The 25,756-nt window shown below is 43.5% G+C and overlaps 3 protein-coding genes and 1 long non-coding RNA gene across 6 annotated transcripts; 1 reads left to right on the top strand and 3 right to left on the bottom strand.

Moving 5' to 3' along the window:
- Positions 1-46: 46 nt before the first annotated feature.
- LOC147160028 (adenylate cyclase type 4) lies at positions 47-12,899 on the bottom strand. The gene is made up of 27 exons (XM_086058324.1): positions 12,715-12,899; positions 11,334-11,416; positions 10,186-10,876; positions 9,025-9,222; positions 8,800-8,961; positions 7,778-7,927; positions 7,541-7,695; positions 7,279-7,390; positions 7,072-7,199; positions 6,177-6,335; positions 5,935-6,094; positions 5,703-5,861; positions 5,595-5,626; positions 5,415-5,468; positions 5,289-5,352; positions 5,122-5,219; positions 4,964-5,048; positions 4,744-4,881; positions 4,362-4,439; positions 3,981-4,159; positions 3,794-3,878; positions 2,630-2,788; positions 2,349-2,495; positions 2,153-2,254; positions 1,486-1,600; positions 1,234-1,358; positions 47-1,160 (listed from the first exon to the last, which is right to left on the bottom strand). Exons 3-27 carry the CDS (start codon positions 10,861-10,863, stop codon positions 1,026-1,028), a joined length of 3,657 nt encoding a protein of 1,218 aa, XP_085914450.1. The 5' UTR covers positions 10,864-10,876; positions 11,334-11,416; positions 12,715-12,899; the 3' UTR covers positions 47-1,025.
- Positions 1,850-6,331, top strand: LOC147160029 (uncharacterized). The gene is made up of 3 exons (XR_015090433.1): positions 1,850-2,281; positions 3,726-3,933; positions 4,001-6,331. It is a non-coding gene; the product is annotated as an uncharacterized LOC147160029 (long non-coding RNA).
- A 178-nt stretch (positions 12,900-13,077) lies between the features above and the next one.
- On the bottom strand, positions 13,078-18,897 carry khnyn (KH and NYN domain containing). 3 transcript variants are annotated; one of them, XM_086060382.1, is made up of 10 exons: positions 18,604-18,897; positions 18,321-18,391; positions 17,439-17,685; positions 17,233-17,367; positions 15,848-17,085; positions 15,470-15,600; positions 15,290-15,386; positions 15,108-15,215; positions 14,383-14,484; positions 13,078-14,316 (listed from the first exon to the last, which is right to left on the bottom strand). In XM_086060382.1, the coding sequence occupies exons 3-10, from the start codon at positions 17,634-17,636 to the stop codon at positions 13,980-13,982; spliced, it is 2,346 nt and encodes a 781-aa protein (XP_085916508.1). In that variant the 5' UTR covers positions 17,637-17,685; positions 18,321-18,391; positions 18,604-18,897; the 3' UTR covers positions 13,078-13,979. The 3 variants fall into 3 exon arrangements, with proteins under 3 accessions (XP_085916508.1, XP_085916505.1, XP_085916507.1); XM_086060379.1 differs by having other exon boundaries at positions 18,321-18,897; XM_086060381.1 differs by lacking the exon at positions 18,321-18,391.
- Positions 18,898-22,208: 3,311 nt separating this feature from the next.
- On the bottom strand, positions 22,209-25,725 carry LOC147160026 (cerebellin-1). The gene is made up of 4 exons (XM_086060300.1): positions 25,597-25,725; positions 24,895-25,316; positions 24,704-24,823; positions 22,209-24,641 (listed from the first exon to the last, which is right to left on the bottom strand). The coding sequence occupies exons 2-4, from the start codon at positions 25,183-25,185 to the stop codon at positions 24,444-24,446; spliced, it is 609 nt and encodes a 202-aa protein (XP_085916426.1). The 5' UTR covers positions 25,186-25,316; positions 25,597-25,725; the 3' UTR covers positions 22,209-24,443.
- Between the last annotated feature and the right edge of the window lie 31 nt (positions 25,726-25,756).

Below are 25,756 nucleotides of genomic sequence, written 5' to 3'. Positions count from 1 at the left end.
AATACATCTTGTAATAATTCAAATAAAAATTACAACGTGCAAAACATTGTCAAGAACTTTGCATTTATAGCCACCGATATTTTGTTCATTTTAATAAACATAAATAGTTTATTTCACTTTGAAATTTAAATTCTCACCCATCTATGAAATCGATTTTCGATGCACCGCCCAAATGATCGACTATGCTATGGTACAAAATCCTCCGAGGTATATTTGCATGAAAAAAAACAATCTATTCTATTAGTTCATAAATAGTATTTCCACGTTTTGTACACCATCCTCTCTAAAAACCATAAAAATCTACATAATCTAACAACAATATTTAAAAAATATATTACATCTTTTTTGCATTGCAATTATAAACATGCCTTAAACGTGCCTTTGGTGTGCTGCCTACATTCTTAGTACGTACCTGAAAGCAGTAGTTGAATAAAAGTGCAAGTATCTTAACAGAAATTAGCTTGAAGCTGGTCACCTTGTAGAAAATTACAAAAGTACAATTTACTGTTATAAATCTGGTTCTGATTTACTTCAGTGGTCCACATGTTGGCCCCTCATGAGTAAGGTTAGTCATCACGTGACACTGGCGGTATATGTGAATCACCAAATTAAATGTTCAAACTGTGCATAACTTCAACTTTAAAAAATCATGACATTTGTTTAGTACAGTTTAGTTGTATTTAACTTTTAAGTGCAATACATTTGGCACTCTGAGAGCCAAATATTTGTTGAGGTGGTACTATTAGTGTAAAAACTTTGAGAACCACTGATGTAGGCCATTTAACTGTCAACAAAAACTGTCCTTCATTTAATTCAGCAAACTGTCATGGATCTGACGTTTGGAAAAAAAGAAAAGCATTCACATGCATATACAGACGCAGTAGCATGATCATTCAACTGATCAGGATCATATTTAGTGTCTCATCCCACGACAAAGTCAACCCGTTGTCTGTTATGACGGCATCGCTATGGCCAGCGCAATGCGGCGGGCTCCTTTTAAAAGTCTCTCTTTCAAACTGCGGCGGTCAGAACTGCGGAGATGGCTGCTCCGTATTCACAAAGTACGTTTTCAGCTCCCCTTTGCCCTTGACGTTGACGACTCCTCGGAGTGTGATGCCGTAGCCCAGGCTCTGGACCACTTCGGCAGTCTCTTCTGTCACCTGGACGCAGAGACAGAAGTGGACGTGGTCAAGCGGGCAAGGATGAGAGCTAGTGGTTAGTTAGTGAACTGACCTGGATCCTGTCCAACACTCCTGTGCTGTCCATCCTGCTAGCCACGTTGACCGAGTTCCCCCAGATGTCGTACTGCGGCTTATGAGCCCCGATGACTCCGGCAATGACTGGGCCCTGGTTTATTCCTGCAAATGAACATTGAAGAGTCAATTCTTGGATGTTAAATATTACTCACGCCCCTGACTCAACATAATGAAAAAATTGACACAGCAACGTCAATTTCAAAAGCGTCATGTGGGGAAACAGGCTTACCGATCCGTAGTTTGAAGTTGTTGAAGGAGTGTGTATTGATGAGCTCAAGATTGCTCTTTAGAGCAATAGCAAACTCCACCATAGTGCGCACGTGACTGTAGGGCATGTCGCATTTCTGCAAAGGGAGCCAGAAATCTCGTTTCAAAGGAGGCATGACAGGATGATTAAGTACAGTGAGCCACCGCAAAATCGCAATTTTTTTGAGCAACCTTTTTTTCTTCTTCATGCGTTTCAACAATATAGACAGGCAAGTCCACATTTAGAGTTGCCCGCCTTGAGTGTAGTACCACACTGTGCCACAACATGCCACGGAGCACTGAGCTCCACTGGATGTAGATGCAATGTAATTAGGAGAAGAAGCGGAGTCTGATCCTATGGTACCGTACTGTTTATAAAAATTGTTTAATTCTCCTGTGTGTGTGTTAAAGACAGTTGTTTGAAGGTTTGTAATTACATATGTCATCTTTGCTGATTTCCAGTAGCTCACCTGTGGCATTCTGAATTATATGTTAGCGTAAAGCGTGGTTGAACATCTTGGTGTTTTAATATACATTTTTGAAATCTCTTTTGTTTTGTCTTTGTTTTACGGCCTTTTATCTATGCCTGAAAGACGGGTTCACTGTAGAACCTAAGTAGTGGTTTGAGTCCAATTTTATGATGAATATACCTTACTGTCATCCCATGATTGCGTCAGCCCTGTAGCCGCCATGTATGTACTGCCGATGGTCTTGATCTTCTCCACTGAAGAAAATTTTGGCTTTGATAAAAGCTGAACAACAGATCGACATGCGAGAAGGTGAGATGGTCAGAGAAGGTCAGAGGTACGCTTGAGAAAATCTCCTGACGCTACTAATCCTTCACACCTCATCAAAGTCGGCAATGATCTCATTGAGAAAACGTAAACACTCTAGACCGTCTCTGTTGGCGCTGCTCTCGCTGTAGAACTCCTTAAACTGAGGCACGGAGGCAAACATGATGCACACGCAGTCGTACGACTGGCTGTACAGGTCCTGAAACCAAAAGAAGCCATCAAATTTCAGCAGCAAGCCTTTTTATTTATATAGCGTCACATAAATGAGCACAATGCACTTGAGAACAATGGGCACAACAACATTCTCACGATGGCTTAAAAAAAAAAAATCACCTGATTGCGAACAGTTTTGCCCAAGAAGAAGGAGGCCACATGAAGGGGCAGAACATTCTGGAGGAGAAGCTTGTTGACATTCTCCACAGTCTCCATCTCCTCTTGTTCCAACTTGAAACAGTGTTCCAACAGGAAGTCGACGCGGCAGCCCAGCTCATCCTGACAGGAATGACAGTTCAAATAAATAAATAAAATAAGGAAGTAAAAAATCTCCAATATTTCTAATAAATCTTTTTGGGAGGGGAATTACAAATTAACTGTGATAATGTGTACACATGTATTTAAATGGCAATTAACACACAACTGCCAAAAATGCCTGACATATCCTAAATACAGTTCAGCTGTGCTAGTAGGCTTATATATTTGCTGCTTATTCCATAATAATAATAATAATAATAATAATAGTATTAATTTCAAAATAATTGTAACCTATACCAAACGTTCAAACCCTGCTTGCAACATACTTACAAGCTAATTTATGTTTGGACATTGCTTTCAACCATCTCTCAAGTTGTTCACAATTTTACATGACACATTGACAATCTGACAAACTGGGCGGCACGGTGGCTGACTGGTTAGCATGTCCACCTCCCAGTGCAGAGGACGTGGGTGCAGTTTGCATGTTGTCCCTGTGCTTGCGTGGGTTTCCCCCAACATTCCAAAGACATGCATGTCAGGTTAATTGAACACTCCAAATTGTCCATAGGTGTGATTGTGATTATGAGTGTGGATGGTTGTTCGTCTCTGTGTGCCCTGAATTGGCTGACAACCAGTTCAGGGTGTACCCCGCCTACTGCCCGAAGCCAGCTGGGATAGGCTCCCGCGACCCTTGTGAGGATAAGCGGTTAAGAAAATGGATGGATGGATGGACATTGATAAACTTTCCTGGTTATGCACATGTTAAATGCTTAAAAAATTTTGGTGGGACAGTAAATCCTAATTCCCTACTCAATTCCTAAACAGATTTAGAGTGTTTTGTGGTAATTTGTTGTTTTTGACCTTGTACATTAGTAGAAATTCTTAATTTGATATAATATCTGTGAACTTTAGTAGATTTTAAAAGGAGTGCATTACTTCAAGAATGCTTTCTTACAAGGGCGATTCATGACTGACCCGAGAGAATGCAAGTTTCCGTGCATCGCGCAAGCATGCACACATACGCACCTGTCTGGCCAGTATCAGGCAGACAATATAAAAGATGACCAGCCAAACACCAGACATGATCTGAGGGTCCTTCAGCACACCGGGCCTGGGAAGGGCACACAGATTGGAATGAGCCGGAGCGCGTCAATCGGAGACAAAAGGCACCTGTGCACCTCGAATCGACAGTCAGAGAAATCCGCTCGCTCACTTGGTGTTGTTGTTGTACAGAAGGCCGATCAGGCAGGACGAGCGGTTGGCATACACGTGGAGGAAGAGGGCCAAGTAGACCACCACGGCCAGCGTGAGGAGCAGAGCCTTCACCGACAAACATATCCTGACGAAGACGATGACGCCGAGCATGGCCAGCAGGCAGCAGTACAGGTAGTACTGGATGGATGGATGGAAAGATGTTTGAGCGCGCATCTTATAGCTTACTAATGCACCGAATTGTCCATGTACTCTCAATATTGGTGAGGATTAAAAGCATGGAGGCTCCAACGCGTGTCGAATGTCGAATAAATGCTCAAATGGTTTGCCATATACAGTATGTACATCAAGCGGGCCCGACACATGTTCAGTCATAACTCACAGGCCCAGTGTAGAGTCGGAGACTCTCCAGCGAGCTCCTCTCGTTAATTTCGGTGCAGTTGTTTCCTGGGATGAAGACCTGAGGAGGAAAAATAAAAGAAGGAAGGAATAGCTAAATGTGAGAACGCTGCATAGGAACAAGAACAAGACAGTTGATGTGGCTAAAGAAGTGACTGTAGCAAAGAAAATACCTTAAATTGTAGAAAAGTTAAGAGCACTAGAGTAAAGTTTTCATTTCGACAAGGCTAAAATCTTGCTCTGTAATTTGCTTCTACTGTATTTTCTCATGATAATATGCGTTTACACTTATTTTGATTGTGAACTGTATTTACATTCATGAAGAGGTCCCACTGTATATTTAAAAAGGATAGCAAAAGGCTCACAAAGTTGAGGATGGCCATCAGCAGTGTGATGAGCAAACTCAGGCAGACGATAAACAGCCGCAGTGCCGCTTTGGTGGAGACGCCACAAGACAGTCCTGATATCCAGTTAATGCGGGGCGGGATTTTGGAATTCCATTTCTTCAGACACAAAATGAAATAAATTATAATGTATGTTAAATACTCATTGACATGTTTTGTTGGTGAGTTTGGCCAAGCGTACCCGCAAGTAGTCACAGAACGCGATGGACAAAAGAAGCACCAGGACAGGAAAGGTGGCGCTGTAGGACACGGCCAATTCAAAGTTCCTGGCAAAGGTGCAAACACATTAAAGACAGATGACAAACAAAGAACAATAACAACAACATGGGTGCCACTCACTTGTCAGAAACGAGCATCTGGACAGCAAAAAGGGTGACAAAGACGAAAGCCAGGCAGCTCATGGACTGGTGCAGGCCCTCCACCTCCGACAGGCGAAACTGTAACGCACGAGATGTAAGACAAACGCGCTACAGTGGGCTCACTTCCTGTTGGACAAGCGACGCTACCTGCTTCTCCAGGCGCACGTCATTGAACAGCAGCGTCAGACAGTTCAGCCTCTTGGCCCTCCTCCTGAGGAACATGCACACGGATCAGAGGAGAGGCACGAGAGGTTTGAAAAACAACAAACTTACCCTGCAGTATCCAGCGTGTCCAGCGAGCCCCTCACACAGTTATCTACAAACAAGCTGAGACAAAAAACACAAATTCCATCTATGCTACTCATATAAAGTTGGGATGGCTCATCCTAAAACATTTGGCCACTTCCTATTCTGTGTAATCAGCCTGAGCATTACATTCTTAATGGAACATACCAGGATGGGTTGTTCTGACAAGCGGGTCTTTCCTGAAGCAGACAGACATTTTACAGTCAGGACACGATTCCATGTGCGTTCGCAAAGTGTAATGCGTTTTCGACATACAGCAGATGACTGTTGCTGGTTCACTGTGACTGCATCGATCTTCTTGGAGTGGTGATTGCTGAGTTCGGCGAAGGGCCGGATGTTCCGCCACGACTGAAGGTACTGAGACATCCGCATGGACGCCCGCTGCCTGTTCTCAACAGTGGCAAGAAGGTTGGCCTGGAAATGAATGATCCACGCCGTCACGTCACATGCTTGCGCCTCGGCTGCAGTATGCCGCATAAACGCCCACCGTTGTTGGTCTTTGCTGCAGGCTCTCGGAGTTGTTGGGGTCCAACACCAAGTAGGTTTGTCTTCCTTGAAGAAGAGGATCCCGACTCCCCCCGTCGCCATACTCCACTTGGTACGCTCCGTTCAAGTGTTTCAGAGTCTCGTCCGTGATGTGAACTCGTCTTGTAAAAAATAAAAAACACATTTGTTGCCTTTCATGGCGGAAATACCAAGAGGCAACCATCTTCATTTGAACACACTCACCCGGGAACACCTCCAGACTCCATGTGATTGGCTAGCGTAACATCATGTGACCACACATCGTACTGCCATTTTTGCAGGCCGATCACACCTGACAGCACGTTACCTGTGTGAACGCCAACACGCATGCTGATCTCCACTCCTGTGGCCTCTCGCAGTTTACTAAAAGTCAAGAAACGGAGTACAGTTGTACCTTCACTTGACCAGACCAAGCTTGAAGTTGTACAATGAATACCCGTTATTGACCTCACTAGACATTCTGATTAATATTACATTTGTGGAATATGAGTTATGAAGCAAAATCCAGCTGTTTTTATCCATCTCAGGGGGCGGCCATTTTGCCACATGCTGTCAACTGAAGATGACATCACAGTTGCTCAGGGCTCAGGCGACAACCAATCACAGCTAACCTGTTTTGCTGTGATTGGTTGTTACCTGAGACCTGAGCAACTGCGATGTTATTTTCACTTGACAGCTAGTGGCAAAATGGCCGCCTACTGATATTGGTAACAACTGCTGGATTTTGCTGCTTGACTCATATTCCACTAATGCAATATTAACTAGAGTACCGTATTTAGACTAGTGGGGCTGCATAGAACATATTATTGTCAAGAAATTGTTTTTGGGTTGACTTCACCTTTAAAAAAATATATATTAAATAGGTTTCCCAACAGCCAAAGACGATTCCAAAAAACATTGTTAGAACAAAACAAATTATCCAGTAAAAAAAAAAAGTACTATAAAAACCATAATTAAAAATTTTAAATAAATGACTAGTTTTATGACGTCTAACCAACAGCTCGTAACCTGAGAAACCTTAGGCCACTTGTGTATCAAGATCGTGCGTGATGTCAAGAGGAAGTTGTGCAGTAATGGCATCACATGCAAATGAGCTGACCTGATAGCGGTGCACATGTCCAAGCCCATCTGAACACAGTTGCTGGCGTGCGTCGGGATCGGGTCGGGCAGGCCTGACACGCAGTAGTAGCAGTCACCCAAGATTTTGATACGAAGACATCCGTTTTTCTGCAGTGACAGCATATGGAGCTAATGTGATGGCGCACAGTCAAACACACACACACTCATGGACTGGACATGTTGGTACCTTGGCGATGTCGTCAAATCTGCCAAAGAGCTTGTTGAGCACAGCAACGAGCTCCTCTGGTGAGCAGCTGCTGGCCAGCTTTGTGAAGCCCTCAATGTCCGCGTAGAGAATGCTACACACACACACACACACACACACACACACACACACACACACACACACACACACACACACACACACACACACACACACACACACACACACACACGTGTTGAGCATGACACACACGTTGAGCATGGCCCCATCCTGATTCCCTCCTCACCTGACGTCTTTGTGCTGCCTTATGTAAAAGCTGTGGAAGTTGTGGAAGTTTTTATTTTGCTGCTTTTCGCCCTCGGGCTTGGTCAGCCTGTTTATAACGTCCGTTTTCAGCTCGATGGCGATGTAACGCGGCAACACCGACAGCAGCAGACGCTCCTGGAACAAGCGGGCGACGGTCGTTTTCAGCAGGCCGGTAAAGAGTCACGATTGGATGGGGGGGAATTGGATGAGATCAAACCTGCTGGTATTTCCTTATTTCCTTCTGGGAGCGGATGGCACTGAACTCCTCTCTCTTCTGATTGGATATCCTGAGATCGTGTTCAGTGGTCCACAGGTGGAAGACCCCGATGCAGTTGACACACAAGAACAGCATGCCGTTTGCCACCAACTGAAGCCAAATAAGGGATTGGACACCATTACAACATGAGTGCAAAGTGTGTCAAGTTTAGGATTGAAAAATTCTAGGGAAGTTCCATAGTTGGGGGGAATCATGAGAATTAACAGGAATGACAAGTAATAGTCACGTGGCCATTTTTTTTGCTCTATTAAATAACTAAAACTAAAATTCAGAAAAACTTTTCGTTAATGAAAAAAAAAAGAAAATACTTTAAAAAAAAGAAAAGAAAACTAATTGAAACTAGAATTAAAAATAATTATAATTGTAGTGAAAACATTGTTCGTTTGAGTCTTTGGTAATTCATTTTATACATCAGCCTTTGGGGTTGATTTTAAATGTAATTTAAGTATATTTATTTCGATATTAACCATAGAAGTGACTTCATCTAGCAGCAGCCAATAGAAAAGCACCTTCAGATGACGTCGCTCCTCGGCAACAACTTTGCGTGCTTGACATTTGGCTTCAATGGCTCGGTTCGCCTGCTTTTTCATTTAACTCAGCCGAAATGCAACGCTCGGTAAGAAATGCGTTCCTTTTTTTTCATTTTACCGTGGTGTTTATTAAATATTCCACACAAGTAATAATACAAATTTTTTTAAACAGAAAACTAATACTAAAACTAAGCATTTCTTAAATAACTAAAAGTAATAAAAACTAACAGAATCGCCCAAAAGCTAATTAAAACTAACTACATAAAAAAAAAAACTAAACTCAAAAAGAAATTAAAAACTAATTAAAATGAAAATTCCAAAACTATAATAACCCTGTCTATCACTCGCTGATTTTCGTTCCTTGCTGGAGGTCAGGACAGAGCACCAGCTGGATTTTTCATTTCTTTACAACCTTAATCAAGATGGATGCACCTGCACAGCCAAGTCTGGCGTTTGTGGACTTGTGACCGAGACGTAAACACTAATGATGATGATGTGCGAAACGCTGGTCCAAATCCCAACCATGAGAGCCCAGGCCAGTGAGAGAGGCAGCACTGTGTATACACTCAGGGTCAGGAAGAGGAAGAAGGCGACCTGAGGAGGAGGAAGCAAGCGTTGACTTTCTTTCCAGACCACAGGTCAGTAATGTTTCCCCACCTGTTCCCATGTTGAGACGGGTCCTCCCGTAAAGATGAAAACAATGGCAGTGACGTACAGCGTCCCCCAGACGAAGAGAGCCAGGGCGCCTGCACAGCGCCTCACGTTGGCCAGCCATGGCAGGCACACCAACAAGCCAGCGCTCAGACTCAGAACCACGCAGACCACCGACAGAGCTCCCACGTGGACGTCGATGTTCTGGTGCGCAAAAGTGCAACCTTTCAAAGCAATCGCTTCTTTTGCAACTTTGTGTCAACATCACAAGAGTACATTTGAAGAAAGCCTTACAATCCTTTTGACATTTTGCTGTTTAAATAGTACAAGGTAGAATTCTCTGTTTTCTGTAAAGCAGCTCCGAGTTTGTTAATGGAGAAACCCAAAAATGTTATTTACAATATGTTGTATGTTCCTCCACTAGTCTAAACTGCATTTGAGGAATATGGAATAATAGAAACATCAATTTCATGGGATGGCGCTTGCTGTCAACGGAAAATGACATGACAGTTGCTCAGGTAACTTCTAACGATCAATCATGGCTTAAACCCTGGACACACTCACAAAGACTCTGAAGAGAATAAAGACTCTTTACCTGAGCCCTAAACAACTGTCATGTCATTTTCAATCGACAGCAAGTGGCAAAAGGGCCGCCCCCGATATGGATAAAAACGGGTGGATTTTGCTGCTTAATTGATATTGCACAAACGCAATATTAATCAGAATACGCGTATAGACTAATGTGGGCGCATAGAACATGTTATGGTAAAGAACATTTTTGGGTTGATTTCCCTTTTAAAGTAGTTGTTTAAAGTTTAGAATTACAATAGCAGCTATGCTAATTAACATTAGCTCATCTATGGCATTTTGCGTTATTTGTTAGCATTAAGCTAGAAGATGTTTGTTGTTATGTGGTTTGGTTGAATATTTTGGTGCATAATTAAACCATTTTTAATTCACTTTTCCATTATGTTTCAGTTTTACAGTAAACTTCTCACTGTAAGTTTAAATGTGTTTAAAGCATGTGAGTCTAAAACTATACAAAAATAATTGCTTTTATATGATTCCTCTACCCTGCAGATTTTCCCCAATCAGGTTTACTGTATGAACAGCTGAACACCTCTGACCCCATTTGCCCCACGCATGCACGCACACTGTGGTCCTCACCCTTCCCGTGGTAGGAATGAGGACGATGATGGCCACGCAGAAAGCCAAAGACAGCACCAGTCCAGACAACATGGCCGGCGTCTCCTCCACACACTGCAGACAGCCCCTGTGCATGGACCTGTAGCAGCCTTCTGCGTCACTCTGCCGGGACCGCGTACTTCCACGTCCTTCTTCATGATCCGCGCTGCTCCCAGCACTCACAGCGTCCTTCGATGAGCTGCCGTTCTCCGTTTTCTTGCTAGATTTGGAAGTGTGCCTGCTTTTTGCCCCTTTTTTGGACTTCTTGCTTTTCACAGTTTGTTCAGAGACAGGAGAGACAGGGTTGGTCTTTTTTAAGAAGGAGGTTCCACTGAGCTCACTTAAATCACCACTAAAAGAGGTGCTGGCATAGCCGGGGCTGGAGCGAGTGCTGCTGTAGTCCGAGTCGAAGCCCAAGTCCAAGTTTTGAGAGGACGTGCTGACCTCGGCGGTGTCGCTCGCAGTTGTCCAGCTCGACAAATAATCCACCAGCAGAGGCTCGGGTAGGTGGACAGACGCTTGACTTAGTCCCGAATGGCTGCTCGGCAGTCCTTCAACATCAGCAGTGTCTGCGATGTTGCAAAGTTCAAGCTCATCTATTCCAGCTTGGGCCGCACCATCAACCTGCGATGCTGCTGCCGCTTCTTGGTCAGGCCGCATCTTCTTTTGAACCCTTGAATATAGTTATATATATATTTTTTAAAACACAGCTAGGTGAGAAAGCACAAAGTCAAAGACTTTTAGGAAAAAAAAAATTGGGGGGGGGGGGGGGGGGTTCGCCAGTTGTGCTGTATCACACCATAATATCCCTACACATTCAGAAACAAAACGACCAATCCGGAATAAACTGGCCTTGAAACCGAGCAGAAAATGGATCAAACAATCACAATTCTGAGACGCATCATGGCAAAAAAGATGCAAATGAACGATTGGTGGGAAACAAGGAAGTACGATTAGAATGAATTTCCCCTCCTGCCATGGGCCGTATCAATAGTTCCTTTTGGTAAACAGTATGTGAACAGCGGGCAGCAAATGTTAACAAGGTCGTGTTTTGGACACCCCTGCTAATGTTTGTTTTTATCAATCCAAATGTGTGAGTGTGTGTGTGTGTGTGTGTGTGAGACACTGACCAGTGTTGATTACAGAGTTTTCCTTATACTGTTATCCCCCCTCAGTGAGCACTCAACCATCGATGGACGACGTCAAAGTCTTCCTGCCAAAAAAGAGGGTCAACAACAGTGGGATCATGACACACTCAAACAAACTCTTAATTATATTAAAATGACGTCCTTTGGTCGCTCCTCTATTGTGCTAAACTCGTTTTTCTGGCTACTTCCTCAAGCCGCGCATACGGTTCAGGTGTGTACTGGAATGGCATGACTGCGACGCACCCAGCACAGCACCTTAACAATTTTCCATGCACTAGTCCAATAATCATCTTCCTTCACTAGATTTCTAATCATCTGACGGCCATTACAAAACATAATTGTTCAATGATATGAACTCAAGTACAGACGCCACATAATAGGAAAGTTATCTCATTCCTATTATGTCATACATTTTTACTGTACGATGTGTCAGAAAAGTTCCAGGACTGGTGTCATAAAATATCTATTTCTTGAGCCCGTGGCGTTTGGATAGTTGTGAGAATTGTCACCATGATAACGCACCTTGTCACAATACCCTGAGCATCTGACACTTCCTCAACCTAAAGCGACCTCACCACTCACCTGACCTGGCCGAGAGTGATTTTTTTTTTCCTTTTTACCAAGCTCAAGGTGGTCATCCAGGGGACACAATTTGAAGATGGTTTGTGATGGAACTGCGGAGCATCCTGGAAGAATCCTTCCAGGAGTGCGTATGGACTGGGAAAATATGTTCATACGCCATACTTTTATTTTATTTTTACATTTGTTATTTTTATAGTTGGTTTTACGAGATTGTATGTGTATGATATTGTGTGGATCTCAAAGTGCAGCACTTTGGAAACGCTTGTTTATAAAAATGAGCTGTAGAATAAAGCGGATTGGATTAGATACTCAAGGAAGGGAAAACTTGTAGTTTGTAGTTCAGATTTGAAATATGTCTCTTATGACATCAGTCCTGAATCATATTTAAATGTGTCACATTTAAAATGATTATCACAACTTCTATGCTAAGTGATATCATTTGAAGGATTAAATGGAATCTTGTACCGGATACCTAATTATTGTCATTTGTCATTGACGTCAAGCAGGTTTAGACTACAAATGGAAAATACACTCGAGTTAACATCTTCAGCCATGTTTGAAAGGAAACTACAGTACAAGGGATTACATCACCAATTAAAAGGGGAACAAGTGTAGACAATTTTGTCTCGAAACTAATCTGATCTACATTAAAGTACAGTACAGTACTTTCAATATGGTATGACCGAAATTAACTTCACTTTTTACAAAGACAATCAAGACATTAATTGGCGCCGAAGCACTGTTGACTAGTTTGAATGTGAACGCGGTCCGGTTGGCTTACCTCGTGACACACGTTCAATTTAATCATATTCCACTTCCAATAGCCTGCCTTCTGGCCAAGGAACGAGAAGGCGAAGACATTCACATATTAGTTGGTCCAAAAATAAACTTGAGTACACTTTCCGTTCTCACACCGTGAGAACAACCGAGATCGACCCGCCAGGAGTGAGCGAGGATTCCAGTACGAGTGTACTGTACAAAACAGAGGTGGGAGGGTGCGTGCGTGTGCGTGTCTACGTGTGCGCGCGACGCCAAGCTACGAGTGCTTTCAGTTACGAGCCATCGCTTGATCGATGTTTTGAGATAGGAGCTCGAATTTAAGAGAAAGGTTCAAGAGAAGACAGAAGCATAGCGACAATTTGGATGCGCTTTCAGACGTTTATTAAACGTGACAAACACATCAATACAATACGAATGCACTCCCAAAGAGCATGGAGCAGAGGCTATCACTGAACTCACAGTGTGGTAAAAGCCAATTTGACTGACTGACTGCACTTGCGCCAAAATAACAGCCAGAAATAAACTCGTATGTCAAGGTGTCATTGTAACCGCAACATAACTAGTCTTTCGGTAAGTTTGTTTGGGAGGAATGAAAAAAAAAAGCCTTTGTCTCATTTATTGTTTCACATTTGCGGCCTGGCCTCTTGTGCCTGCACAGTCAAAACAAGCCATTCCACAAGCTCAGCAAACATACAATGCTAAAAGATGCTTTGTGCTTGGTGGGCCTGCACCGTAAACCAGCTCGCTCACTATTATATGACATATACAAAAAATTTCTGAGGATGCTTCAAAGTACAAAAGCTGCCGAACCGGTCGACAGTTTCAAAACAAAAAGGACATTTCATCCACGTCAGTAAAATGCAACATTCACGCCTTGTGGGAACGATGATGATAGGAAAATATTGATTTCTATTAAAAACCAGTTTTCAGAGATCGGGTTATAATTAATTCTCTGCCAGCCATTAAAAAAGCGGTTAAGATCATTCGCCTGCCACTGTGGGGACACCCCCCCCCCCCCCCCCAACATTGTCCCTGAGAAAGACACCAATACCATGAACAGCTCCAGTGGGTGCCACTAACAGTGTCTGCTGTGTCCTACTGTAAAGGATGAGTCGAATGCAGAGGTCAAATTTCATGCACATGACAAATGAATATGATTCATTTTCTTCTGATAAATATAAATATGCTATCAGAGTGCCCTCATGTGGACACGATGGTGAACAGCAGATTAAAAAAGTATCTGAATTTGATAAAACTGTGAAGCTTCTACTGCTCCAAAAGAAGGGCCGAGAGCACATTGAGGTCATTCTCTGTCGGATTGCTCTGCAGAATCAGCATCACCATGTTGTCCTGTCCAGGAAACACATGACAAAGACGTTCTCTCAGCCTCGCCGTGTCCTCCACCGTTCTACTGGCAAAAACTGGCTCAGGGCCTTGGTGGTCTCTGGATTTGGGGTGCTGGTGTCCCGCTACGTGGCTCCCTTCACCAGCTCCATTCAGAGCGCCACCCAGTGTTCGGTCAGGGGAATTGTGGACTGGGTTTTGTGAGCACAGAGGATGGAGTGAATGGGAATTTGTGGCTACACCAGCCGGGTCAGGTGTCCTGGAAGGGAATTGATGGTCAGAATTTTTTTTATTTTAGAATGACATGACTTACTGTACATCCCACCTGCATTCTGAACGGAGGAAGTCGTCCAAATGAGGGCCCCTTCTTCCCAGTGGGTCATCTGGAACCATGAAATGATCGCCAACAAACGTGTACTGAAGCAGTCTGCGGAGAACACGACTGTCTTAGGCTATTTTTGCATCATTTGTTCATCAAACAGCAGTTCTTGACATTTTCACACAAAGTACCACCTTAGAGCTGCTCTGTAACAATTTGGCCAAATATATTTTTACAATAAATGGCCTTTTTATTTGACCATTTCTGACAAACATTTATGAAATAGTATATTAACACCTCAGCTGTTCATAAAGGGAATTCCTGCAAGCCTCTGGCCAATAGTTTTCAGACTGGATTTGGGTTCGAATTTTCTTGCGGATGTGACGTCATGTGCAAAGAGGTTAAAAAACTGCTGGGACATATGGGAGTGCAGCTGGTGTTACGCATGGTGAGCGGAGACCAAAATATAAATTATACGTAAATAAATGTTCAAAAGCAAACCATTTTTTAATATTAATGAAACGTCAAACATGAGTAAATGAACTGCAATTCAGTCAACGCCACTAGAGGGAGCTCGCCTATCACTACACTTGATGATGTATGGGGTTCCATAGACAAAAACAGCAAGTACAAACAACTCTGATGCGGGAGTCTTGTGTCCTCATTTGTTTCAGTGGCCAGTATTTCCCCCTAACATCTCACGACAGCCAAACATGTTTGGAGTGTTTTACCTCTTTTTGATGATATCCCTCCACACGGTCGACTCATCCAAAAGGTCCCTCAGATTATCGTTGGTCACAATCACACCGTCTGTCTTTTGTGCAAGTTGCAGCATTAGTCTGCAATAATGATCTGATTTTATTGGAAAGCAGTATATTGTGCAGAAAATATTATATCTTGTTATGAGTACTACCTGTCATCGTACGAGCTGATCCTTGTGCCCAGGACCTCCCTCGAGGGTGTGAAGGAGAGCAGGCCCAGCTTCTGCAGCTCGCCTAGATAGTGCTGCTCTGTGGAGGTCAAAAACAAAAACGGCTAACTAAAAAAAGCCATTTAGGGTCACGCGGACAATGAAAGGAACAGCCGTAGCGACCTCTGATGCGGGGGTCACTCTTCTGCCGCCACTGGGGCAGCAGGGCACTGATATGCCGATGACCTCGTTCCCAAAAATGCTGAACAGCCAAAGCAATGCCTCGACACGAGAAGAAGTGGCCCAGCCCATGACTGTAGGGGAGAAAATAGGGAGATTTTTTTCTAAGAGAGTAAATGGATATAAAGTAACCACGGATTTGCCAAACTAAAGCATGGGAAGTTTGGGAACATAAATATAGTTGGATGTAGTTTACATTATCCTGACTAAAACAAGCAAATTTCAAACAAGTACCAGGCTATAATTAAGAAGCTGAAGTTGAGTCAATCGTTTTAAAAAGTGCCAATGTAGTTCCAAATTCCCTAACCTACTTAGTCCTACCTCATGGCCACGTTGCTCCCGTCAATGATGACAGTCCTCAGCTTGGGGTTGCCCGGTTGGTCCGTTAGCTGGAGTTCAAAGGGCGTCTGCAGACCCTCCAGGAAGCGCTGCTTGCCCGTCACCACCACTGATTGAATGCTTGGCGTATTGCAGCATTCACTGGATCTGGTGGGAGAACGCTGAGCTTGGAGCGCTCCCTTTTGGGGCTTCGTGCGCGATGAGGGATACGTCGATCCGGGCCCGGGTGGTCCTTTGACAAGATGGGGACGAGGAGGTGCTAGGGCTTCATTCATGCTGAAGAAATTCGGATATGCACCAGATGTTTTTGAATCACTTCCTCTTCTCTCACCAGCCTTTGTCATTCCAGCTTCCTCACTCTCCTTCTCCATCCCAGTGCTGGCCTCCTTCTGCAGCTCCAGGAGCAGCAGATGGGTGGATCCATCCGGCAACATGCTGCAAGCCTTTGCCACCTTGTGCTCTGTGTAGCCACAGCTCACGGCAGCTTTCTTCAGCACTCCCAAAACAAAGTCGTCCTCCTCCTTGGATTGTGCGCCCCCCACACCGCCAAGCTCACCTGGCATGCCTCCTCCTCTCGCTGTCTCGTCATCCATCTCACAAGGCGGGTTCTTCTCACTCTGGTGTTCTCTGTCACTGTAGTTCTGTTCTTGTTGAACCAAGTCCAGTATCTGAGAAGCCTCTTTAGGTCCTGTTCGGCCGAGAACCCGTTTCACCACCTTCTCCGTGAACCCCATGTCCGTGAAGAATTTCAACAAAAACCAGAAGTCCTTGTTTGCCGCTGACATATTTCGCAACTCGTTTTCATCCTGGCTGGCCGATGTTGCCACCTGTTCCGGTTGCAAATCTTCTCCCGCCTGTGGAGCATCTGTTTGTTCTTCCTCAGTGGCACTGGGCACACCCAAAGTCATCCCAGGCAAACCTACTTCTGCTTGTTCTAGCCTCATGTTAGACACAAATCCTGACTCTTTCACCAAGTCCAGCAGGGCTTCCTTCACAGATCGCGGCAAAAGGAGGAGATCCAGGATGTGGTGGTCCTCCCATTTCTCCAGCAGAGTTTTGAAAGCCCGACCTGAATTACACAACTCACCCGAACCTCGTTCTTCAGCGTCCGAGCAGCCAGCCTGCCCACCCTTATATCTCTCCAAAAGGTCCGCGATGAGGGAATAGGCTCGCACAACCGGCTCAGTGAGACCAGATATGAGCAGCAAGCCTGAACTCACCTGGTTTGATGTAGAGCAACACAAAGATCATCCATAGTGTAGGAGCGTGAACAGAATCGAGCCATAAAACCTTGCTTGAGGTTAAGGTGAATAAGTAGTCCAAAGTGAATTACTGAGGTCAGCTCCTGATGAAGTTCCAAGACTCACCACAATGTGTGCTGACGTGCTCTTGATCATGCAGTCCATGAAGAATCCTTTGGCACCGCAGAAGATGCAGTTGAGGACGACGGGGTAGGACATCTCATGCTGCTGCTCCTGGTTCACAAGCCCTCTCACAAACATCTAAAAGAATGACACACTTGCTCATTATTTGCACCACAACCCAATTGGGCTGAGGCCTGGGGGTATCGAACCTTCGCCGCTTTCACATCACCATCTGACCCTCGTAGTCGCAGCCACATCTGCCCGTTGGTGCCCTGCGGCACGTTGCCGGTACCGATGGTGAACGACACCTGGAATATCCTCTCCACGGTGTCTTGCTGGGAGCTCAGAGGCCCACGCAGTGCCTCGAGGCACACAAACTCATCTCCCACAATGTCTTGTCGGTCCATCTCTTGTTTTTACAACAATGGTGCCAGCATGCTGGGGAACGTCCCTTTCCTACAGTGTACATTTCATTGGGATGAAGTAGCTAATTAGCTAACACTCTCAGAAAGTCAACCCGAACGTGTGAATGCACTTTCCTGTTCGCCCAAATCAATCAGACCCGTTTGAAATTCCGTTCTTGGTTGTACGCATTCAAAAGAAGCAGGAGTTTGGGGGTAACGAAACAAATAAAGCATTGCTATCATAAATTAGTATGAACCCACCTGTCGAAGCTCAATGAAATCAAATGACATATATATCCACCCATATTCTCTGTAGCCTATGCGTCTACTCCTGACGGGTGTGCTGGTTTTCCCAGCTGACTACCCTGGGCTGCAAGGTTACCAACAGAATCAATTAAAAAGTAATAATATATTAATAAAAGAATAATATCCACCTCTTGAACCTATTGTTCTGTTTCAACAATGTAAACAAAGAAAGGTCAAGACAATTTATTGTGGCTGAATGTTCATTAATTTATTGTATTTTATAAAATTCAGTTTTGGTGCAAGTGATACTTTCGGGCAATATCTGAATATGCGCATTCCTATTTTACACCGATTTAACGTTCATGCTGATTAAAAATAATAATCAGAAATTACGCTGCATTTTCTCACTACCGTACTTGGGGGGGAAATAAGTACACTTACTCAAGTCTACTTTTATTCCATTGCTTCGACTGCTACTCCAGTGGGCACCCAAATTCGCCTGCAACTCCGTGCTAAAATGGATATGGTGGATAAATGGATTTCTTCGAAGTAAAAACAAACAGTGACCAAGTTTACGCTGATGTAACAACAGTGGAAAATGAGTTTATGCCACTTCTGGGTAACGTCGAAAGCCGCACGGCACGTGACTCGTAGGCCTACGCCTCCAAAAGAGAAAAGGAAAAAAAAGAACGGATTGTCAATAAAAGCTGCGTAGACTTCCTACCCAGTGTTGCTCTTTTATTCTCCCTGTTTTCCGAGTGGCTCCAATTCCTAAACTTCCGCAATCACACATAACAACAAAACGCAGCTCAACACAAAGCACACGGTCCGCCAAGCCCCACCAACCAAGACAGTGGCGAAAGTGAAAGTAGTCGCAGAGGGCAGAAAAAAAATTGCAGCTGCGTCACGCTAATAAATAAGCCAAATACATATCTCTAGTCTCTACACAAACGTCTCACACATACACACACACGTACAATACACTCAAAGCAGGAGTTTACATGTGTTGGAAATAGCTCTCGAGCAGTTTGAATTGTTTCCCAACAAGGGAGGGGAATTCCGGTGACGTCACAAACCAAGACCGTGTTTTTGTTATTTTTATTTAATAAATTGTACGCTGAACAAGACTGTTACTGACTTGCATCTTCCTCAGCTTCAAATATGACACGTTGTAAACAAAAGTGTTGAGATGCCTCTCACTTGATTAGGCTTAAATGTTGTGAGCCACTATCAAATGATTCAACTTTTTTAGAGCACATTCCAGAGCCCATAAAGGAATGCTTTGTGGAACAACTCCACATTTAATCCCCAGTTTTACTAGAATGGTTCGAATAATTGGTGAAGACGCTCTCCCCTATGCCTGGATGTTTTTTTCCATTTGGAGTGCTTGGTCAACAAGTGAGTGTGTTGATGGTGTTGCCGACATTCCTGCATACCAATCTGTTATCAGCTCGTATTGAGGCAAAACGGCTCCTCAGGGTCACTCCTCCCATTGAATGAGACGGGGGACTGGATATCAGAACAATACAGGCAGACGATAGGTGATTCCTCAATTGCTTCTATTCAACCATTGCGGAGCGCCATGACCTGGAAGACTGAGAATTTATACAGCCAACGATTCAAATACTTTTGTTGCTGTGGTACATTCGGTCTAATAATAATAATGATATTATAGGCTACAGTATTATACTTACTTTCCACTGCAGTCTGCAGTAGTTTACATGCTGTTGGCTCTGTACAGCACAAATGAAGCAGAAGTACAAAGTTATATTTAAAGGAAAAAAAAAGAAAAGAAAAGAAAAAAAAAGGCTGGAGCTCTTCTCTATAATCTGACTTCTGCTTTCTTCCACTTGTTGCAGCATGGCACCATAGCAAAGTGCAGAGCTGGAAATTTTGGTTGAAAAAGAGCACCACCATACGATTGAGCTCAACTAAATTTAAAATGTTTGTTCCAGTAAAAGTTATTACTTTAAATAGTTAATGACCCCTCCCCCTCAAAAAAATTAATAAAATAAAATTGAAAAACGTTTGTTTCAATGAAATAAAAAAAAATTGACAATTCTTTAAAAAAAGAACAAATAAAACAACCAAACTAACTGAAACTGCATCTTAGATGTATAAAACGAAGTAAAACTAACTGTAATTATAATATAGTACTTTAGTACACAGTATTTGGTGACTTTTTTTTAAAATCTTACACCCGACAAAAACTCCATATGTTAAAAAAGTAAAGCAAATACTTAAACTAATGAAAACGGAATTAAAATGAAGCATTTTTGAACAAATTAAAACTAACAGAAAGTCTCATATTTACTCAAAAAACTTCTTCCTCTTCTTTTCCTTTCGGCTTTTCCCTTCGGAGGCCGCCACAGCGAATCAGTTGCCTCCATCTAACCCTGTCCTCTGCATCCTCTGCTCTCACACCAACTACCTTCATGTCCTCTTTAACTACATCCATAAACCTCCTCTTTGGTCTTTCTCTAGACCTCCTGACTGGCATTTGGAAACTCAGCATCCTTCTGCCAATATACTCACTATCTCTCCTCTGCACATGTCCAAACCATCGCAGTCTGGCCTGTCTGACTTTATCTCCAAAGCCTCTAACATGTGCTGTCCCTCTGATGTACTCATTCCTGATTCTATCCATCCTGGTCACTCCCAAAGAGAACCTCAGCATCTTCATCTCTGCCACCTCCAGCTCCGCCTCCTGTCTTTTCCTCAGTGGCACTGCCTCCAGACCAAACAACATTGCTGGTCTCACCACAGTTTTTATAAACCTTTACTTTCATTATAGCTGAAACTCTTCTATCACACATCACACATCACACCTGACACTTTTCTCCACCCGTTCCAGCCTGCCTGCACACACTTCTTCACTTCTTTTAGTCCATGGAGATTCCTGTCTATCCTCGTTTGTCACCCTGTCCATTACCATAGCGAACAAGAAGGGGCTTAGAGCTGATCCCTGATGTAGTCCCACCTCCACATTGAACTCCTTGAACATACTTCTCTGCCACTCCAGACTTCCTCATACATATATATATCACAGTTCCTCTCTGGGCACCCTGTCGTAAGGTTTCTCCAGATCTACAAAGACACAATGCAGCTCCTTCTGACCTTCTCTGTACTTCTCTATCAACATCCTCAAAGCAAATACTGCATCTGTGGTACTCTTTTTTTTTTAACATGAAACCATACTGTAGCTCACAAATGTTCACCTCTGCCCTCAGTCTAGCTTCAACTACTTTTTCCCATAGCTTCATTGTGTGGCTCATTAGCTTTATTCCTCTGTAGTTGCCACAACTCTGCACGTCTCCCTTGTTCTTAAAAATGGGCACCAGCACACTTCTCCGTTCCTCAGGCATCTTCTCACTATCTAAGATCCTTTTGAACAACCCAGTCAGAAATTCTACAACACTCTTCCTTTTTCAGCTTCCACCATTTCGTCCTCTGCTCTGCCAGAGTCATCCTACACACTGCCGTCCTATGCTGTCTGGATATTTACTCTAAAAAGTAATTAAACATAATATAGCTGGAAAAAAGAAAGGCAACCCCCCCCCCCCCCAAAAAAAAACGTTCATGAAAAATCCTAAAGTATCATAACCCAGGTTCCAGAAAATGACAGCAGTCAGGCATTCCCTGTCCTGTGCTTGGGAAAGCAGGAGTCCAGAAAACCGTTCCTTTATTGGCATCACTGGATGTTCAAAAAGGAATTCATTGCACATCACATTTGGATGAGAGTCAGATCAGCTCCACCAGGGGTCCCAAAAACAGCCAGAAAACAAAGTGAGGCTCTTTGCAACATCATTAGCTTGTTTTGTCATAGACAATAGCAAGTTTTTTTCTTTCCCCTTTTTATTTTTTTCTCTCTCTGTCTTTTTTTTTTAAAGAGCTCAGTATTGTTCATTCGGTAATGTCATCATCATTGCTCTCTTTTTTTTATTTTTATTATTATTATTTTGAATGTGTATGTGCATGTGTGCGTGTGTGTGTGTGCGTGCGTGCGAGTGTGTGTGTATTCGTTAGTTCACCAAAAACCTATTAAAAAAATCCCATACCGTTCACCTAAACCGAACACCGCCGTCAGGAGACTCGAGGAAGGACCAAAGAAAACAAAGGAAAGTGAAATCCAGCACCGACCAGACACCACCCACCGGGCCACCAACCAGAGTTCTTCACCAACCCCAGAAACATCTCAATTCCAACAAATCAGGGAGACCTCAAGAGACCAAAGGAGAGACTGAGGAAACGCCTGCTATCAAATGAAAACTGTTTCTATTTTAGGGAAAGCCTAAAGATAAAGAAACAAAATGTCAAAAATATACTGTGAAGTGTATATGTATTTTATTGAACGTTAGCCTACATTTGGCAATGAAACGTCACATTGCTTAGCAGCATAGACACGTGCGAACACGGGCCTCCGCTGAGGCTAACAGCTTATGGTGGTCCAGAGTGAACCCAGCAGGCTTCTGGCGCCGGACCCTTTTGCTTTGCCGCTGATCCTCCATCTGCCACCGGATGCTCTGTGAAGTGTCACCGTGTGGACTACAAACAAACTCACATGCTTGCATCAGTTGCATGCTTCCGTGTTTGTACATCAATGCGGGTAAGTTAACGACAGTTACACTTAATAAAAGGTTTTAATGAGCATCTACCTTCGCTCAGGACACATTTGTTAGACTGCGCAGCCATCTGTCTGGCTTGGTGGTGGAGGTCACACATGTGTAACTAAAACACAAGGGAGGCAAGGTGCTTTTGACCAGCAAAACTTTATCTGTCTGATGCATTAGATGTTCACCAGTTGGCATGAGAACAAACAGTACATTCACTGTGTGTATACAATGTGTATATTGAAAGTGAGAGCGATGGAAAGACATCAATAATGCAGTACAGCTCGCTATTTTGAATGCACCAGTAAGCTAGCTCAACAGAAATTTCTGCTAGTATCTTGAGCTAGATGACAAACTTGAGATAGGCTAGGTCAAGGGTCAGCAACCTTTACTGTCAAAAGAGTAATTTTAGGCCAAACAATTAACAAAAAAATCTGTCTGGAGCCACAAAATATTTGAACATTGTGATGAACAAAAATGTGTTAGTGTTAGTGTTATTGTTAGTTATAGTTAGTCTAATGTAGTGAGAGCCCAAGAGCTAATTACAGCTGTACCATAACACCCAAAAAATGGATCATCCAATACTTTGGATTTTTGTAAATATTTTACTCTTTTACATTTCTGTCAAATTTCTGACATTTTTTGGGCAATTTTATGGACATACAGTATTATGGTCATTTTCTGCCTCTCTTCTTCCTTTTTGGGCATTTCATGACTATTTGTTGACATTGTTTCCGCCTTTTTGCTATAAATTTTCTGACATTGGTAAATTTCAGGTTTTCTTCTTTTGTTTTTGGACATTTTATAGTTACTTTTTGAACATTTTATATTCTGCCTTTTAAAAAAAATATTAAATTCTCCGACATTGTTGGCAATTCCATGGACATTTTATGGTCATTTTCTGCTTTTCCTCTTCCTTTTGGAACATTTTATGGTCACGTTTTGGAAATTTTTCATCTAACTTCTGCCTCTCTTTTTCTGACAACTTACAGATTTGGAATCTGATTTTTTTTTAATGTATTGATTATTTTTTATGATCTAAATCATTAATTCATTTAAAGAAAATTTTATCTGAAAAAAAGTCAAATTAATATGTAAAAAATATATACATTTTTACTCATTTTCTAGAGATCCACAGGGAGCCATAGGAGAAGGACTAAAGAGCCACATGTGGTTCCAGAGCTGCAGGTTGCAGACCCCTGGACTAGGGTGACCAGACTTCCGAGTTTAAATTGGACAGTTCCGTTTAAAGCCCCATGTCCCGAGTCTCGGCGGATTTTGCCGGCCCGTTGTTTTGTCGCGATTTTACGCAGGGCCCATGTTTACTGTATGTTAATCACACAGGTCACGATTCATATGATAAACCAAGTAAAAAGAAATGTAACTGTTAAATTTCTTCATATTTACTTTATATTGCCACAACACCGGGACCGAGCAAAAACGCTGGGATAGTGGCGAGTGCATCGTCTTGTTTAGCCCTATTGAACTGTCAACCAAGATAGCATTTAGCAAAAGCTTAAGTAATAACACAACAACCGATCACCAGATTGACTAGCGATTAAATTTGTTACAAATAACTTCTGGTGATAATTTATTGTATAGTTGATTTTTAGCGAAATTGTACTGTTCCAGTTTTTAATTTTTAAAATCTGGTCACCCTAAGATAGACTGATCAGAAGGCAAAAGATAAAAATATACAAGTTAAATCATGCATTTGAGAAAATACCAAGCCTCATGGTATAAGCAAGCACGGACAGTAGGTTACAATCACGAATTTGCCATAAAAGTGCAGAGGAAATGGAAAATATAGTCAGGATTATTTGGGTGCATGTGACATATACAGTAGCTGACTATTTGTACAGTCTTTCAAATCCTCAGCAACCGACCCTGCTTAACGAGATTCTCAGCTATGACAAAGCCTCGGTCTCTCCACAAACCTTCACCTTGCTGCAGCCTACAAGGGGAAGACCAGAAATCCAGAGAAAGTGGAGTACTTCCACCCTCCCATCAGGTTGCCCCTCTCCAGTTTGAGATACGCCTTGTCCCCCCTTTCCATCATCACCAGGCCAGCGTTAGTGGCAGCTTCCCTGGTCACATCCTGGTCGCCCGCAAAGGCTGAGATCACCGGCCATCCGTTGAGAACCAAACTCACCTTAAAGAAAAAAGTCAAATTAGGGAGGGTTGGGGACAAGGTACAAAGAATGAAGAACACACCTGTATTGTTTGCCTGTTGTAAACTTTGACCACATGAAAGCTGAAACTGTAGACTCCCTTTCTTGGAGCCACAAAGAGACTCCTGGCAGGATCAAAATGGCTACCGACGTTCACCAAGACCTGCGATTAAAGTAGAGACCTGTTCATTCCTCCACTGCTCTACTGCCCCGCCACGACAAAGTCCGACCCACCTGGTCAAAATAGATGGTCATGGTGTGGTTGCTCATCTCTGAGGGTTCGTGGTTGGTGTTGCGGATGGCCGAGAACGCCACCCTGCCCGTTCCCGACCGCACCGACATTCCCAGGGCATTTCCCGATGGCTCGGCGGAGGGCGTAGAGTCGCACACCACCAGACATTTACCCTCCAACACGATGGGCTCCGTGTCATTCTGGCAGCGGACCCCCAGTGGCGCCCAGCGGGTGACCAGAAGCAGCCCGGCAAAGATGACAAGGCGGGGCCAAGGAGGCTGAAACGGCGTCATTCTCAGGACTTGGCGGGATCTTCACAGGTGTTGATGGTGCTCTGCTGCGGGGTCACGGGGCATGATGCGGATCCTCAAGGAACAGCTCTGCCAAGACTGGGTACAGCTCTCATCGCAGCGGGCGGGAAGCCCTTTTTTTGGGCACACAGGTAGAATACGATGGGAAAGTCTTAAGTGAAAATCTATCGCAGCTGAGTTGGCCTTTTCTATATATAATCTTTTTGACTACAAATCGAGGTCAGAAACATCAAAACAGTATGTAAACATCCACGATATGGATACTGGTGGCAGGAGACTTGAAAAAGTCATGGCAAAGGATCATTTGAGAATTTAAAAAAAAAGGCGGGCATCTCTTCCTTTTAATAAACAACTGACAAACTACATGCAGGAATAAAGAAAAGGAAAACTTACCTTTCCGTGTGCAGTCAGACAACTTGTCCTCTCCAGCTTTGCCTCTGCTATTTCTTCCCGCTCATTCCCGGCCAAATTTTCTCTTCTCTGTCTCTCCCCTCCATGTTGGCCCCCACCAGCCCTCACCCCACCCCACTCCCACCTGCTTCCCTTCCTGCCT

The sequence above is a fragment of the Leptonotus elevatus genome, chromosome 17, assembly GCF_054856555.1.
Source record: "Leptonotus elevatus isolate MCC_2025b chromosome 17, RoL_Lele_1.0, whole genome shotgun sequence".
Taxonomy (NCBI): Eukaryota; Metazoa; Chordata; class Actinopteri; order Syngnathiformes; family Syngnathidae; genus Leptonotus; species Leptonotus elevatus.
The sequence above is the reverse complement of the archived record's forward strand: the minus strand, read 5'-3'. Positions and strand labels throughout refer to the sequence as shown.

What these genes read in the sequence shown, in the direction of transcription:
- khnyn (XM_086060379.1), bottom strand. Translation starts at nt 17,636, where the DNA reads ATGGACCGACAAGACATTGTGGGAGATGAGTTTGTGTGCCTCGAGGCA. An exon ending in GCACGTCAGCACACATTGTG is followed by an intron (nt 17,086 to 17,232) that starts GTGAGTCTTGGA and finishes ACATCAAACCAG; the next exon opens with GTGAGTTCAGGCTTGCTGCT. An exon ending in GGGAGCAACGTGGCCATGAG is followed by an intron (nt 15,601 to 15,847) that starts GTAGGACTAAGT and finishes TCTCCCCTACAG; the next exon opens with TCATGGGCTGGGCCACTTCT.
- LOC147160028 (XM_086058324.1), bottom strand. Translation starts at nt 10,863, where the DNA reads ATGCGGCCTGACCAAGAAGCGGCAGCAGCATCGCAGGTTGATGGTGCG. An exon ending in CAACTTCAAACTACGGATCG is followed by an intron (nt 1,359 to 1,485) that starts GTAAGCCTGTTT and finishes GTTCATTTGCAG; the next exon opens with GAATAAACCAGGGCCCAGTC. An exon ending in GAGTGTTGGACAGGATCCAG is followed by an intron (nt 1,161 to 1,233) that starts GTCAGTTCACTA and finishes CTCTGCGTCCAG; the next exon opens with GTGACAGAAGAGACTGCCGA.
- LOC147160026 (XM_086060300.1), bottom strand. Translation starts at nt 25,185, where the DNA reads ATGACGCCGTTTCAGCCTCCTTGGCCCCGCCTTGTCATCTTTGCCGGG. An exon ending in TGACCATCTATTTTGACCAG is followed by an intron (nt 24,824 to 24,894) that starts GTGGGTCGGACT and finishes CTTTAATCGCAG; the next exon opens with GTCTTGGTGAACGTCGGTAG. An exon ending in ACAACAGGCAAACAATACAG is followed by an intron (nt 24,642 to 24,703) that starts GTGTGTTCTTCA and finishes TTTTTCTTTAAG; the next exon opens with GTGAGTTTGGTTCTCAACGG.